The sequence below is a fragment of the Anopheles nili genome, chromosome 3 (genome assembly GCF_943737925.1).
Source record: "Anopheles nili chromosome 3, idAnoNiliSN_F5_01, whole genome shotgun sequence".
NCBI lineage: Eukaryota > Metazoa > Arthropoda > Insecta > Diptera > Culicidae > Anopheles > Anopheles nili.
The window spans coordinates 3,572,810-3,588,680 of record NC_071292.1 but is presented as its reverse complement, the minus strand read 5'-3'; the positions used below and the strand labels follow the sequence as shown (position 1 = coordinate 3,588,680).

The following is a 15,871-nucleotide window of genomic DNA, read 5'->3' as shown; positions in this document are numbered from 1 at the left end:
AGTAAGGGTTTGCAAACCAAAAACCGTATGTCCCTATTTTTCGTATAATAATGAATCAATTTTCAATAAGGATTATATTCCTTTCTATAAATTACGCTCTCAAAACGGTGCTCAACAACAGTTTTAACATGGATGTTGAACGACTGCGAGCAGCTACTGATTTTTGCCCAAGCGCGCCGCCTTTCATTCAAATTGCAAATTTTGCTCTTCCACAGCGCGAAGCCAAATCGTTCAGTCCGATTTTTGCTGGTAACAGGGTCGCAGAACAACTAGTAGGCTGTTGCTTCTCACGTTCAATTGATACCACCCACACATTGTACCTCCCCGAAAACGACTCGTTATGGAGTGAGAGAGTATAATGGTCCGCCTATCGGAGAAGAGAGCGAATCAATTGCTGAGCGGCCTGAGTGGAATGATAAGCCAATGGTGGAGCAAACAAAAAAAAACAATGGCGAATCATTCTTCTGGATCCGGCGCGATAGTGTCGGGTTTAAACTTATTTTTCGTCACCATGAGTCACGTGGTCAATTGTACTTTTATGAACGAACTGATTGGATAGTGGAAATGAATCGTCAGTGATACCAACAATGTTTGTTCGTAAGCTCATATAGACAAAAAACCAAGACTAAGAGAACAATCCTTGCATGCAGAAATCTAGCCAATCGAACGACAGAAGACAGAAGAGACAGAAGTTGACAGATTTATAAATTTTAACACTATTGTAATTACGGCCTTTCGTGTGATGGACCCATTTCTCAATAGTGGCGGTCACAGACGTAAAAAGTACCTCACGGTACCGCGTGGTCGGAAGCCCTGTGCATATTTGACGAACGATGTGTCATCATTGCCGTTCCGGTGGCTTAATTACTGGGAAAAAGTTCGCCGTTGGGTTAAGGCAGCAAGCATGTGGTCACGCGCGTTCTACGAGCTGGCTTTGGCACAGTCTGTGTGGAGTGTTCTTGTGATTAGGACAGGCATATCCTTGCCTGCTGGTGTGTCCATCTTCGAGCAAACCTGTGATGGCTCCGTTGATACTGTACCATTTTCCTGGCTCGCCGCCTTCTCGGTCGGCTTTGCTGGTTTTGCGGAATCTCGACCTCGATGCAGAAGTACGTACACAGGTCCTGGAGCTGTGCCCAGTTTCTTTAACGAATGTTTTAGTTTCGTCAGACAACAGATAATTTTTCCAGGGTTACCCTTTAAACTACTTTCCACATAATGTATATTATTCAAAATCAGTACAATAGTCTGTCGTAATTATTGAAAACCCTCTTTACCTGATTTTTGGGTTTTCATTCAAACGTTTACCTCATTCTTTGCTTTATCTTGAGTCATGGCCATTTCACATGTGTTCATTGTCACCCTGCATCTCGCGTGTTTTCCATTGTGTCTATTTTAAACGCGTTTTGGAACATCTGAAAGGCTAGCAACATTTTCCCATGATTAATTTTTACCGATGTCCGCAACACGCAGGAAAGTTAAGTGGAAGGCTGTTGGATGTCGTGATACAGCTGTTCGGATTTGAAGAGTTCCAATAAAACACGTGGGTCGAGGAAATCCTTTCGCATAAAGCAAAAAAAGTTCTCCTATCATTGCCAGGAATCGCCATTTACCTCCAACCGGTACAAATCATTTTCCACAGGGACTAGATCGATTCTGTTGGCTCTGACTCCGCTAAGCTATTGATTTCGTAAAGAATTCAAACAAATGCTAGACGACTTTAGCGGTGGGTGATGATTTATGTATTATCTTGGTCTAACCAAAGCAGAATCAACAGCATTGGCGATAGAGGCCGGCTGTCGGAAAAATTTTTCCGTACGTCCTTATCGATTTTAAACGAGCACGACATCATTTGAGTCTTTTCGTGTCGTTGGGTGTCATTACGCATTGATTGAAATACATTTTGCCCGCTGCGACGTCAGGATAGTATACTGATTCATCGAGGTTATTTAGATAACGAACGCCAGTCCAGTAATCCATGCCAGTTGTGGAAGTGATGACGCTTGAACAAAGGATCAGATTCTTTTTCGATACCGTGGAGCTTTCTGGTTTGGCATAATCAATTCGTTTATCATTGCACTTTTTGTGTGTGTATCTCTTTGCAGGTGAAAATAGTGAATTTGTTCGCAGGCGAGCATTTGGCCGACGAGTTTGTCGGGATCAATCCTGAGCATACGGTGCCGACCCTTGTCGACGAGGATTACATTCTGTGGGAGTCCAAGGCGATCGTGGCCTACTTGGCGGAGCAGTACAAGCCAGGATGCTCCTTGTATCCGAATGATCCGAAAAAACGAGGCCTCATCAACCATCGGCTATTCTACGATTCGGGTACATTATTCGTAGCCTTACGTGACATTCTCATGTCCGTGCTGCGCTCTGGGGAGACCGTTGTTGCACCGGAAATAAAAGATCGCGTGGGCAAGGCGCTAGACAAGCTGGAATCCTATTTGGATGGAAGCGATTGGGTTGCTGGCGAGGACTGTACCGTAGCCGACCTTTGCATCCTAGCTAATGTGACCACGTTGAAGCACGTTGGAGTTAGCTTTGATCCCTACCCGAATGTAAGCGGGTGGTACGAACGCTGCAAGGATCTGCCCGGATTCGAGGAAAACAGCGAGGGAGCCAGCTTCATCGCTGGCGCTGTTAAATCGAAGCTTGAGGAACCTTACTAATATTGCCAATGTGCGAACTTGCTGTAGTAAAAGCTATTAGAATCGAGTAAAAACCACTGGGACACACGCACCGAGATTTAGATACCACAAATATAAAACTGCACCTTTTCAGCACCATCTGCTAGTGATTATATTCAATGATTTAAACTGATGACAAATTAACCCGAAAATGCCGTCTTTTCAACTGAAATACTAACACATCTAATTTCATATCATGGTTGTCCCTTTTTATTAAATTCGTTTCAATCAGATTCACAACTTAAATTCACGCTATATGTACAGAAGTAGTGAAAATTCTAGTAGACACGGATAAAAACAACCCTTTCATTTTATCGCCCCGACCTTTCATGCTGTACTTAGATTCAATTTCTCTGCTCGTGTGCCTATCCGCAATTGTTCATACTTGACACCCATTTCGCGGTCCACGCGTTCACTACAGCACCATACGATCAATTAGTAAGCGAATGGACACCGCCTCATACTAAGAAACACATCAATTAAGAAGTTATCCCATTTAACGCTAAACGGCACGGTTTAAATTCGTCTCCTGATTCTCTATACACAACCGTTGGGGGTTTGCTGGCGTGTGCTTGCTGTTTTCGGCAATAGTTCTCCTATTCCAGTTGAAACAAGGCACGCAAGACCAGCCACATTAAATTGCGAGCATTACAGGAAACAATGTTTCTTCGTACTATGCTGTAGCATCATCGGGGGAAGACAATGGGCTACTCCTCGTTGTATTAGTTTGTGCGTAAAAATGAGTTCAGTTCATGTACTATATACTAGCGGCGTCAGATATACCATTTGCATGAATTTTTATATGAAATTTGTTTAAGCGAGCTTTAAAATGCGATTCTCTAACACCGCAGAAGGATTTATCGATACAAGGACAGACGAAATTTATTTTTCCATTTCCTTCGTTCATAAGCTATGCAGTCCGTTTTTCGTATTGCTAATTTGAACAAGTTGTTTAATACTTGCTTTCCATATACTTCTTCTAATATCTTCTGTTGATTCTCTCTTGTTATGTGTCACGAAAAATCACAATCATGAAACTATCAGGTTACAGAGAAAATATGTCAAACGAAAGTCTTTGAGAAATGAACGAAGGTCCTAACTAAGCCTGCCAGCAGGTGTATTGTACGGGGATTCAATGCGAAAAGTGTAAGAATAAAACAAATCAGATCACCAATGTCAAATGCAAATAACCTTAGCTAGAACCCATAAAATAAATATATTGAATGTAATGAAATAAATAATTTTAGTCCGTCTATGGAAACATAATATGTACAAAGTCCAATTTCGTGTTGAATTTCCCTCAAAGAGAAATTTTGACATAATGTACAGTACAATACAATAGCAAACCCCCCCCCCCCCCTCCCCCCCTTAGTTATATTCCTTACATTAGCATGCTTATTCCTATTTAGACTTTACAACACTTTTCCCCGTTGCATTTTTGCTTAATTCTCAGCAAAGATTCAATTTCGTTCACGAAGAAAATTTTCAAGAAACGAAAAAAATTGCTACGTTGAGACCCTCCGTATGAACGACCAATTATCCGAAATTTTAAAGTCATAGAAAGCCCTTACAAGCCAGATTGGAACCGTACAATGGTTATTACGCCACCTAAGAAGAAAAAGATTGCAACGCTATTGCGTGATTTATTTTAGTATCCAACAATTTAGTATCCTGCACCCTCGAAATCCCCGCTTAAGTAAAAACAAAAACAGCAGATTTTAGGAACTGGTTTTGACTTTACGATTCTATGCCAAATGGCAAGCCTTTCGTTAACTTCCCTCAAGGTATACAAACAGTTGCAAGTACAACAGTTGCACACAATAAAATGTGAACAAAACCGCCAAAGTGTAGGGGTTAGAACTTATCAAAAAATATAAATTATAAACAAGAAAAATGAGCTATTAATTATATTACTCGAGGACTACCACATCGGCTATTTCATCTGTAACGAAAACAAAGAAACGTAGAAAAACCATGTTAATTCATTTTAGTTAGCCTCTAGCTTTCCGTCATCTATACCCTTTTTGGTTGGTTTAGAGGGTACGCTTTTTGTCTTGACTGGTACACCCGCTACTGCTGTCACCACTCGATTTGTCGTATTGAAAATCGAGCCGATAGGAGGGGTACTGGAAACAGTTGATACGTTCTGCAAAACCAATCATTTTTTTTCTTGTAATTAAAAACATCCTAGGCGATTGACCTATTCTATCGATAAGCTTACCATATCCTCGAGTCTTGAGCGTTTCATAGTCGGAGCACCAGTTATGGTTGAAGCCGACCCAGCTGTTGCTTTTTGCTGCACATCCCAAACCGAAAGAGCCGAATTTTTGGCTTTCAGATTTTCCAGCGTAGTAGCATCGATTCCACGCTTTCTAATAAACATACTATTTGACGAAGTGGGTTGTATGCTTGACCCCGCGGTGGTAATGTTGCTGTTATTTCCAACACGGATAATTCCTCCAACCGGTAGATTCGGTTTTACCCGTATTGTAGATATAGAGTTTGCAGGAATAGTCACCATACTGGAGGATGGCGTGGTACTGGAATGGTGAGAGTTACATGATGGTTAGGCCATTTCATGTTAGAAATTCTGAATCTGAAGATACTTACCTAGTTTTAGCACTCGATTCACCTGACGCTATAGGTAGTTTATTGATCATAATCTGCTGAGGACCCTGGGATGTCGGTATTATCCGCCGCATGGTAGGTGATGCTACCGCTTTGCGTATAACTAAATCTTTGCGGGCACCGTCTGCGAGGCTGTAACTTACGGTTGGTCGCGCACCAGTAGTGTTGCTGGGGCTATTGCTGACAATTTTAGAAATTATATTAGCCGTTGGAATCATCGTCATACTTGATGCCGTCGAAATGTTCGGGGTTTCAGTAACTCGCGGCTGTAAACTAAGCTGGGTAGGGCTAGTGGTGATCGTAGAGGAATTGGGCATCTGTGGAACAGTCAGCTTGCTTAGTCCAGCAGGAGATGGAGTGGGGACTTTCGTTCCAACAGCATTTACGCCGCCCTTCGAAATTCGTTGAACAACTGGCGACACGCGATTCGAGTTGGAAAGCAATACTGTAGGTTTTGAAGTTGAAGTCTGCTGGGCAACGGATACCGGGGTTGCTGTAGTGGCTTTTATCCCAGAAACTGGTCCTCCCGGAGCAGAACTAAGCTTTCCGGTCATGCTGGACGTTGAAAGCAACGCCACCGGGGTTATCTTGACTGCAGGGCCCGCCTTTCTGTTGCTAATATTGCTCGCAGCAGTGGTCGTTGAAAATTGAATTGGTTTTGCTGGCATGACCGGAGGAGTGGATTGTGCATTCAACAACTTATTTGTTGGACTAGGCAATCCTTTCGCTAACAGAGCCGTGGGTGAAGCCGTCAAAGTCGTGATCTTTGTCGGGCGAGAATCAATTTTTGGTTTCGGAAGTACGGCATTCGCTTTCGCTGCAAGTCCTACTCCCGAATTACTTGCTGATCCAGAAGATCCATTGCCTGGCTGTATGCCGAGTATGCCCGACGATTTAGACACAGCGACAGGATTGATGAGCTTGGTCTGTTGGCCAGGTTTATCTATTACGCTCGGTTTCGGCATGGATTTGGAAACACTCGCAGGACCAGGAGTCGACAAACGCGCAACAGCCGCCGGCTGCGATTTAGGGGTGTCAACAACACCTGTTTTCTGTGATGGAGATGCAGATTGTAGAGAAGATCCAATCTTTTCACTAAACACAAATCGCATTGAAGGTGACGCCGCTGTCGGTTTCGGGACTACAGATTGTGTTGGTGTTCTACCATTAGTCGGTGCGGGCGTACCCTTAGCAGCCGGTACTGACGATGCTTTAGTTGCTGGAATTGGCGTTTGGATCATCACAGGACTACGAGATAGTGGCGACGATTTGGAAGTAGTTGGTTGGGGCTTTAAGTTTGACACCAACTTGGGTGTGGGCGACGGTTGTCTTTGCTTGGTGGCCACAGCTTTCATCAACCCTTGTTGAGCTGTCGTACCGACATTGCCCATCGTGGCGGCACTATGAGATCGAGCCATTTGCAACGGAGCAGTGCTGGGTTTCGAAATAATGGGCGGTGTCGGTAGGGCGATTTGAAGATTTGTCGGATTTGTAGCTATCTTCGAAGCGGTAGATTTGGGTTGCTCTTGGGACAAGCTAATCAGAGATTTGGCCGTCTTGAGTACATCATTGAATCCACTGCCAAGAGAAACCTGTTTGGATGCGTTGTTTTCCTGGGTATTGTGCCTTATATCAAAATTCTTTCCAACACCAAGATTCTCAGCATCTCTCTGCTTTGCTTCAGTTGCCTTTGCAGTTCCTATATCCCCACGCACAATCACATGGTGTGGAATCCCTTTGTTTGAATCCTTCCTCGAATCTTTTCCATCCTCGTCATCAATAGGGATAATGGTTGTAGCAGAACTTCCACTTACTGACACTGCAGCCGGATTTAAGATTGTCGTCTGGGAAATTGGGGTTTCGGTAGATTTTCGAACTGCAGCACTGTTGGTAGAATTCGAGCTGGCATCTCTTCCCGGTGGCGTGCTAATCACCGATGGAACCGTTATTGGTGTACTATTTCCAACAGCCGTCGCTGTCGTAGTGCCTATGCTCGTGCTTACACTATTACTAACAGTACTGCTGGTTATCATTGAAATCGGCAAAGTTGCCGATGCATTCGAGACCGGTCCAATACTGCCTCTCGTCTGGGAGTCTAAAGCTGGAGAAAGCAATGGTACATTTCTCGGCGTATAGGGACTGGAAAGACCAGCTGACGACAGCGGGGAAGATGATGCTGCCATTTGTTCATTTAACCTGCTGAGCAATGCGGATACTCCTTGGCCGAGGCTACTTCCTCCCGGTTTAATAGATCCCGGACCCGGTTTGTGGAGCGAAGTTATGTTGGAAATCGTCAAGCCAGACGAGGACGGCGTCTGCAGCGGAGTGGAAAGAAGCGGTGAATTACCTTGAGCGTATTCACTGATCTGCTTTAAAGGGTTGTAATGACTTGAAGAGAGACTGTTCGGTGCACAATTCTGCGCAGTCAGTTCTGCCAAAGATGACCCGGAAGCGGTCGGTAGAGCCGGGGGAATCGGTCCACCGAGTGATGGTGGGAGTCCTGTAGAACTAGACTTTCCTGAATAGTAACTCAGCATGTTGGCTAAAGCGGCTGTCGAGCTGTATGGTTTGACACCAGCTCCAGGCTGACTTCCAGGAGGAGCAGGCGTTGGCAACAGTGACTGACCACTCGCCATCGATGCCGAATGGGATCCTGGGAGCGTTGGAAGGCCAAAGTCCAGCCCCCCAGCGCCAGGAACCGAGAATCCAGCGTAGCCTTTGGCTAAAGCCATTGCGTATGCCGCATCGCTCAACATCGGGGAATACTGTTGCTGAGTACCGTAAGGCATGTAGAGAGACCTACCCAACGTAGAACCGTAAGAGGAGAAGTCGTTGCGGAATATATCTCCACCGCCGAGCGGTAGTCCTGCCATGCTTGGGTAGCCCAAACCGGCGTAATATGATGCCATAGACGCTCCGTATCCCGGTCCGAATAATCCTCCAGCAGCAGCTGCAGCAGCCGCCGCTCCCATCGAACTAAACTGCGACAGATAGGACCGGTTTTCGTTGTTTTGTATTTCTCGCTCGTATGCAGCCCATGCTTCCTTTTTGTCCTCCTCACTGAGATCCTGCTCTGGTTTGTTTTCCAGCAATGAGTCGTGCTCGTGATATTTGAAAATCTTGTTCGGAAACATCCGCAACAACGAGGCTAGCACGTCGTCCGCAGGTAGGATCGGTGTCACACGCGTCATGTCAGAGATCTTTGTTAGGGTGTACAACTCACCTAACTCGTCGTAGCTGTAATGCCGATCGATTTGCTGCTCATCAACCACACGGAAGCTGAGAGCCTGCTTGGTAACAGACCGAGAATAAACCTTCTCTTCCATCGTGCCGGCTGCCAGTAATCGGTACACGTAACACTTTCGTTTTTGTCCGAGACGGAAAATGCGAAAAATGTTCTGCTGGTCGTTGGACGGATTCCAGGACGTGTCCAATATGATTACACGATTCGCTCCGGTTAAATTTATACCTTGACCACCAGCTTTCGCCGATATGAGGAAACACTTGGTGGTAGTATTTTGTGGATCATTGAACGACGTGATCATCGCATGACGGATTGACTTGTGCGTTTTACCGTCCAAACGGTAAAAATCTTTTCCTTTAACCCACGGTCCTTTGAAGGCGCTGTATGCATACGCATCTGACTGCTGCTGGTCTTGCTCCTGGTTGTTAATTTTTTCCATAAAATGCTCAACCACATTGAGTACCGCCACAAACGCGGAAAAAATTAAACATTTTTCTCCACGTTCGTTACACTGCTTAAGTATCTCAAACATAATCCACAATTTGTTGCTCGGAAATAGGGATTCCAAGTCAGCGGTTTGCAGATAACGCCGCCACCAATCATTTGTAACAGAAAATTGCCCACTGGCAATGTCGTTGTTGTCATCGGGAGATTCATCGTACGAGTCCGGGGTCGACGTTTTACGGGCCGCATCTTTGCGCGTTTTCTCTTGGTTAGCGGTTAGCCACGCCGTTTCTAGCACTTTCGGATGAGTCCAGATCTGAATGAAAAAAAAACAATAAGCTAGGAACAAATAAATAATAAAATATGTATAAGCACCTTTCTCAGTGAGGTGTAATCAGCAATCAGTTTAAATTTTTTGGTTTTTCCAGGATCGCCCGATGTGTCGTTGTTCGAAGTGTACTCGTTCATCTGGAGAAAAACTTCATACATTTTTTCCTACAAAAATAGTACAAAAAAGGTAAACGTAATCATAATTTGCTTCATTCCAATGCGTCATGTCTCTAGGTTAATTTGTAACCCTCTGCCCGTCACTTATTGCGGCAGAACTTACTTGCACTGGTGTCAGTGGAACGAATAAAACATACTCAAATTTTTCCGGTAGGAACTCTTTTAAAACCGCCGCCTCTTTTCGCTGTGGGAAAAATGACGTTTTATCGAATAATAATCTAGGTTTCTGAGGGAACATTGCCACATACCTGCACGAATTTTGAAAGCTTATTATGCAATACGTACGATCGCTGCTTCATAATTTTAATTGCTTGCTGATCTGAATCTTTACACTGCCCATTCTTAATAGGATTCGCGTACAAGTTACTGAATTCTTTATCACTTCCCAAAAACGATGGTTTGATAAAATTGACCATACAATAGTCTGTAGAAAAATAAAAAAGAAATGCATTAATTAGGATTAACATCACTTGAATGCTCATACTTACATTCCTTTAGATTATTTTGAATGGGCGTTCCAGTAAGCATGATACGGCGTCTAGTTTTGATTTTAGAGACAGCTTCGCTGATTGCGGAACGCTTGTTTTTGATCTGATGACCTTCATCGCAAATGACTAAATCTGCGCCTGGGTTCAGGAGATACGTTTTTATAAGCTCCAGCTTAGTGCTACGTAATCCTCCTACTGATCCCTTTCGTCGTTCATAATTGATCAAGGCTCTAAAAGCTTCGTACCCAATCAACATAACGCCACAGGTAGGAGACTTACAAGAGAACCACTTCTTAAGTACGGAAATTTTTTCATTTTGCGTGCATACATCCGGAAAATAATAAACTTTCATTTGGTAACCTGTTTTTATCGTACCCTGCCAACGAATGATCTCTTCCTTCCAGTTCATAACTGTACTCTTTGGACAAATTACCAAAACTCTATTCGTCAATAGCTGCGGATATCTCATAACCGTATGTAGCAGTGAAATCATTTGAAGAGTCTTTCCCAAACCCATACAGTGCGCGAGAATGCACCCCGACCCTTGGTGTTTAGGAAGCGCATCCACCGACCCGTACGTGTTGTCGTACATAAACTTAATGCCTTCGGCTTGATGCGGTTTCAGCAACTTAACAATTTCTGGATGAACGCAAATCGCCTGTTTCCGAGTGGAATCATAATCCAGCACCAGTTCGCTCTCACCGTCTTTCGATTTATAGCTGCTGAGAAATTTTTTTACTTGTTCTGTTTTCTTTTTCAGCCGCGCCACACGACCTTCTTCTTCTTTTTGAGCTTTCTTCGTTTCCTCTGCCAACTCGTCATTAGTGAGCATTGCTCGGATCTTTCGCTTTGGCTCCTTGTCCGAAGCTGTCTTATTTTCGTCCAGATCACCCGTAATAATTTCCGCATCATCTGAGCTGTCCGAGCTCAGGCTAATGCAGTCTTGACCATCCTTTGAAGATTTTTGTTTGACCAACACATTGGACGTTGAACCGCTGGTATCACCACTAGTCGTTGATTGTATTGAAGGCGTCGTACCGGTGCTATCGGTAGAAGACGCCTTCTTGGACACTTTGGAACTTTCGGTAATTACGGTTGCTTTTGCACCAGAAGAAGCTGTAGCTGGATCCCGACGTGAGGCTGAGGATGCGGTTAGTGAAGCACTGAAATCGAATGACTCAACAGCAGTAACTTCTTTCGTGATACGTTTTCGTTGCCTTCTTTTTGAATGATCTTGCATATCATTGTCGGAGTCTGCGCTAGACACTCCCAGTTCGGAATCGGAATCACTACCTTTAATAGAATTGCGTTTCTTTCTTTTTTTCTGAATCGGCTTGCCAACATTTTCTTCATCAAACAATGCGTTATTAAATAGATCTTTATCTTTAGCATTCGCCAATTGTAGTTTGTGCGAATTTTTTGATGCAATTTTTAACTCATTCATAGTACTTGTACCATCGATAGTAAAGACTAGGCCATCGTTTAATTCGCTCAGTGCAGACATTTGCCCATTAGCTGCCACTAAATCATTGCTCTTTGATTCGTTTTCAATTTGTTCAGAAATTGACTTCTTTCTTTCCTTGTGCTGAATCTGCTTGGAATCTTGCCGTTTCAGAAAGTGTTCTACCGATGAACCGGATGAACTATCAGATTCGTCATTGTCTGTTCCGTTTTGTTTGCCATCACGGCTAGTTTCATCTGGCACCATCTTATAATCGTCATTAATATCACTAGTGTCTTCACTGCTGCTGAGCTGATTCAAAAGCTGAAGCTTCATGTTTTCATTACACTTTTGGAGGAACAGCTCCTCCGTTTCCACTACATCTTTTTCGCAATCGCTTTCCTCAGAGACAACAGAAGCATCTAGCGGGATTGTAGAAGTACTACTGTTTTCGTCATTCAAAAAATCTTCCATGGTATCTTCGAGCTTCTTTTTCCGATACTTTTTAGCAACTGTTGGGGCTGTCAAATGAACTGGTCCTCCGCTGGGAGCATTGCGATTTACAATCAGATTGCTAATATTACACAGCCGTTCAATCTGCATTTCTTCGTAGTAGTCCTCCCTTTCAGATTCAGTCATCTCTGAAACATTCTTCGTCAGCACTGGCTTATTTGGTTCTTTTTCCTTTCCATTGGTCTGTCGGCCTGCGTTGGAATCATTGACCCGTGTGGTTACCGATTTCGGGTGATCAATTTCTTGCTTTTCTCCTTCTCCTGCAAGAAACTCTTGAACGACACCCACAGCATCTGGTATTATATCATGGACGTCGGATATTATGTCGTCCACTCCACTTAAAACACCTTCTAGTAAATTTTCTTCTCGCTCCGCGTCTCGTTCTGATTGTTTCTGCTCGTCAGAAGAACTATCCGAATAAATTTGATTACTTCTCTTTTTACCTTCATCATTTTGTTCTTTTTCCCTATTTAATGCAGCTCCATCCCCGCGTTTTTCATTATTTTTCCGACCTTTCCGTTTTTTACGTCTTAAAAAGTCTTTCATTATATCGTCACCTTCACGATCGGAATCAGAGCTCCTAGCCATCACGGAGTCGGCACTATCCGATACGTAACTGCTGGTTTCACTAGCCGATTCAAGTAATCTTTTCTTACATTGCTCATTAAGCAACCGTTGGTCACAACCGGTATAGTTCTTCGCGTGTTTAAAACGATCAGTTTGGATAGCAATTTCCGCATTCTTAGGAGCAGATTTTTTTATACCATCCCTACGCGATATCGGTATATGGTCACTGTGTTGATTTAGCTAAAAATAAAGAAACATAAGAGATTTTCGTTGGATCATTTCATAAATCACCAACTCGCAAAATATGCTATATAAATACCTTTTTCAATATGTTTGCCAAATGAGTTAATTTGTCAGTTTTACTTGATACACTAAATTTTGAATCATTAGATTTTGTTTTACTAAACCAACGTTCACATTGTTCAGAAAACATGACGCCTAATGACAGGAGCTTGTCCAATTCTGAATTTGTTTCCTCTGTATTGTTCACGTTTATTTGTTTGGTGATACATTCCGTGTCCGTGCTTGAATCATCATGTTCGATATCGTTCGAAGGACCAATCGATTCGGCCGATGATACCATTATTGGTTCACCCTCTAAACGCTCTAAACAGTTGGTCGAAAGCACAACTGATAAGCTGTGTATCGGTGTATCAGTCTCACTTGTCCTCGGGCTAACTGCTTTGGGTGATGGTTTATCCTTACTCTGCTTGTTTTTTTGTTGCAAGGGGAAGCTTTTTATGCTCGTTTTTTTCCGCACAGATTTAACCACTCGTTCCAATCGTTTGAAAGTTTTTTGAGCTGCAACAGAGCTAACATCCTGCTCCTTTGCTAGTTTATTGGACAATGTTACCAATTGCGTTAAATCAGTTACATCATTGTCATCTGTCGAACCATCTTCATTCTCGCTGAGATGCGGTGAGATGACATTTATTGTCGTATAAGAGTGATCATTTTTCAGTGACGACCACGTCTCGTCTTCTACCGGTGCTTGTACCGATGAACTGTTCAGAGAAAGCATTATGTTGGCACACTCATCTTGGCTGTCGAATGCATCGGAACTCGGTGACATCAATTCATTCCCAATGATGACTTGATCCATGATTGTCTCATGGATTTCTGTGTCTCCGATCTCGATCTTAGGTTCAAAGTATTCATCATAAGGGGTGACTTCATTTGTTGTTGTGCCCGGTTCGTCAGAGGTATTATCTTTATTGAACAAGTCCTGCATGCCCAAATCTTCATCGTACGGTACGGAGAAGCGTTCACTACTATTTTGAACCTTAATGGTTATTCGATTTTTTGTAACCTCACTCGACACAAGATTAGCTAGGTTATTTGCGTCCAGGTATTCATGATCGGAAAGAAAACCGTGGTTTTGAACCGGAATCATTTCTCTTCTTGCTACAGTTTCCATGTGGTTGGTGTTCATTGAGCTTTGTAGTAATGCTTTGGAAGGAGCAAACTGGCCGCTATGATCCAGCAACACACAATCGTCTTCATCGTCGTCATTATCAGAACGCAACTCCACGGAAACATAATTTTCATCACTCTCTGCGTTGAAATCTCCGACTTCCAGTATTTCAACATCGTTGAAAAGATCCGGCTCCTCGACCGAAACCAAAGCCCTTTAAGAAACATACAATGTAAAATTAATAAATAATTACTATTTCCCAACCAACTTTGGGCGGAAACTAATAGTAATATTAGTACGAGTTTGAACACACTATGAAATAGTTACACTTGGCTGTGTGCTGGTGATTAAAGAGCATGGCATACTCTTTTTTCCAATTTGGACAGTCAATTGTACAGATACCACCTGAGTGAAAGCAACGCCTGCTATTCGCCATGCTCATGGCATTTATCAACATTTGGTAAAAACAGGCCTCATAAGAGATTCTTGTTTGAAGCATAATAGCGAGGAATGAAAATAAAACACGGTTGCTTGAACACGAGTGAAAGAGATGCAAAACAAAACAAAAACAAAGAACCAACGCACTCTAGTACGCGATTCGATTGTGCTATTATTGTCGATGAATTTTGTTGTTGAATATTATGTTATATTCGCGCTTACATTTTTGACAATTTCCTAGACGAACTCTTGCCTTGGGTAGTACCAAAGCATTGGTACTTCGCGTACGCGATTCACAACCCACATTCACATTCTGTAAAGAGAAAAAGGGCCCGGCGGGTTTCTAAGAACCCTCTTTCCACTATATCAACGTGTGGGCGCCGATGCACTGGCACGCAAAAGTTAATCACTATCTAAGAATGTACTAGCCGAAAACTCAATATCTGCAAACAGCCACTTGATCTAAGATGGCCAAATAAGTAGAAAATCTCGACTGCTTTTCCTACTTCTGCTAGCTATTGTAGGTTTGCAAGATTTTCTTGCGGCAAATGTCAAAGCCCAATGAAATCGATCAAATTGTTGTTTGTGCTTTTATTTAATCGACGAAAATGATGTCGTTGAACGCATCAACATTTGCTATATCAGTATTCAATTCTCTTTGGCGTAAACACACCAGCTGATGAATAAATTTAAATTAGGAAGGAAAAGCAATATTACTGCAGGTTGTATGTTTTCCTTCATATTTAAGTTGTTTGTATGTTATATATAATTTCAACAAATGTTTCTTATGTTTTCCTTATTGACACATTTTTCGAACAGTGTGTTCACAAAACAAGATATTGCACCGAATCCTCTTCCCTTCGTTGTAAAGAACTGTTTTCTAATGCAATTTTTACTTTTAATTTTGTGATTAACCTGAATTAATTACAATTTATGTGAATAAGTGTTGCAACATCAAATAAAACATATTTCCATCTGTTGTTTACCCGTATTTAATGCATCTGTCATTTAATTGCGGCAAGCACAAATAGCTTTCAGCGGATTTTCTGTATCATAATTAGACAGAATGTTTAACAATCATGTTTAGAAGAAAGTTAACTAGTCACGAAAGTTTTGAATAATTAAAGATGTCGAGAGCACCAGCAATTCGGCAACGAACGTGTTGTATTATATGCTCTAAATCAGTGCTTGTCGAAGCGGCAATGAAACTGTACGATACGTTACCAGACACCAGCTGTATTACCATTGCTTTGGCACTAGAACAATTCGCAAACATAAAGGTAAGTTTATGAGTAATGCAAGGCAACGTGGGGTCATCTTCTATCATGCTTTGTTATTCGGAGGTTATCAACTACTCAATTGCTATACTGCAGCCTGTATCTCTTCTCTCATGTAGCTTCTACCATGTTCGTATATTTTAGCTCACCTCGCATTCAAGTGTGGAAAAGTACGTCATCTGCCGAAAGGAATGCATCCAGCGGTTGATAGATGCCATTG

General features: G+C 42.7%; 1 protein-coding gene across 1 annotated transcript; it reads left to right on the top strand.

Annotated features, from left to right (window-relative positions):
* Window positions 1–990: 990 nt before the first annotated feature.
* LOC128723372 (glutathione S-transferase 1-1-like) lies at window positions 991–2,672 on the top strand. Its single transcript, XM_053817106.1, has 2 exons — window positions 991–1,109; window positions 2,106–2,672. The coding sequence occupies exons 1-2, from the start codon at window positions 1,020–1,022 to the stop codon at window positions 2,670–2,672; spliced, it is 657 nt and encodes a 218-aa protein (XP_053673081.1). The 5' UTR covers window positions 991–1,019.
* The last annotated feature ends 13,199 nt before the right edge of the window (window positions 2,673–15,871 follow it).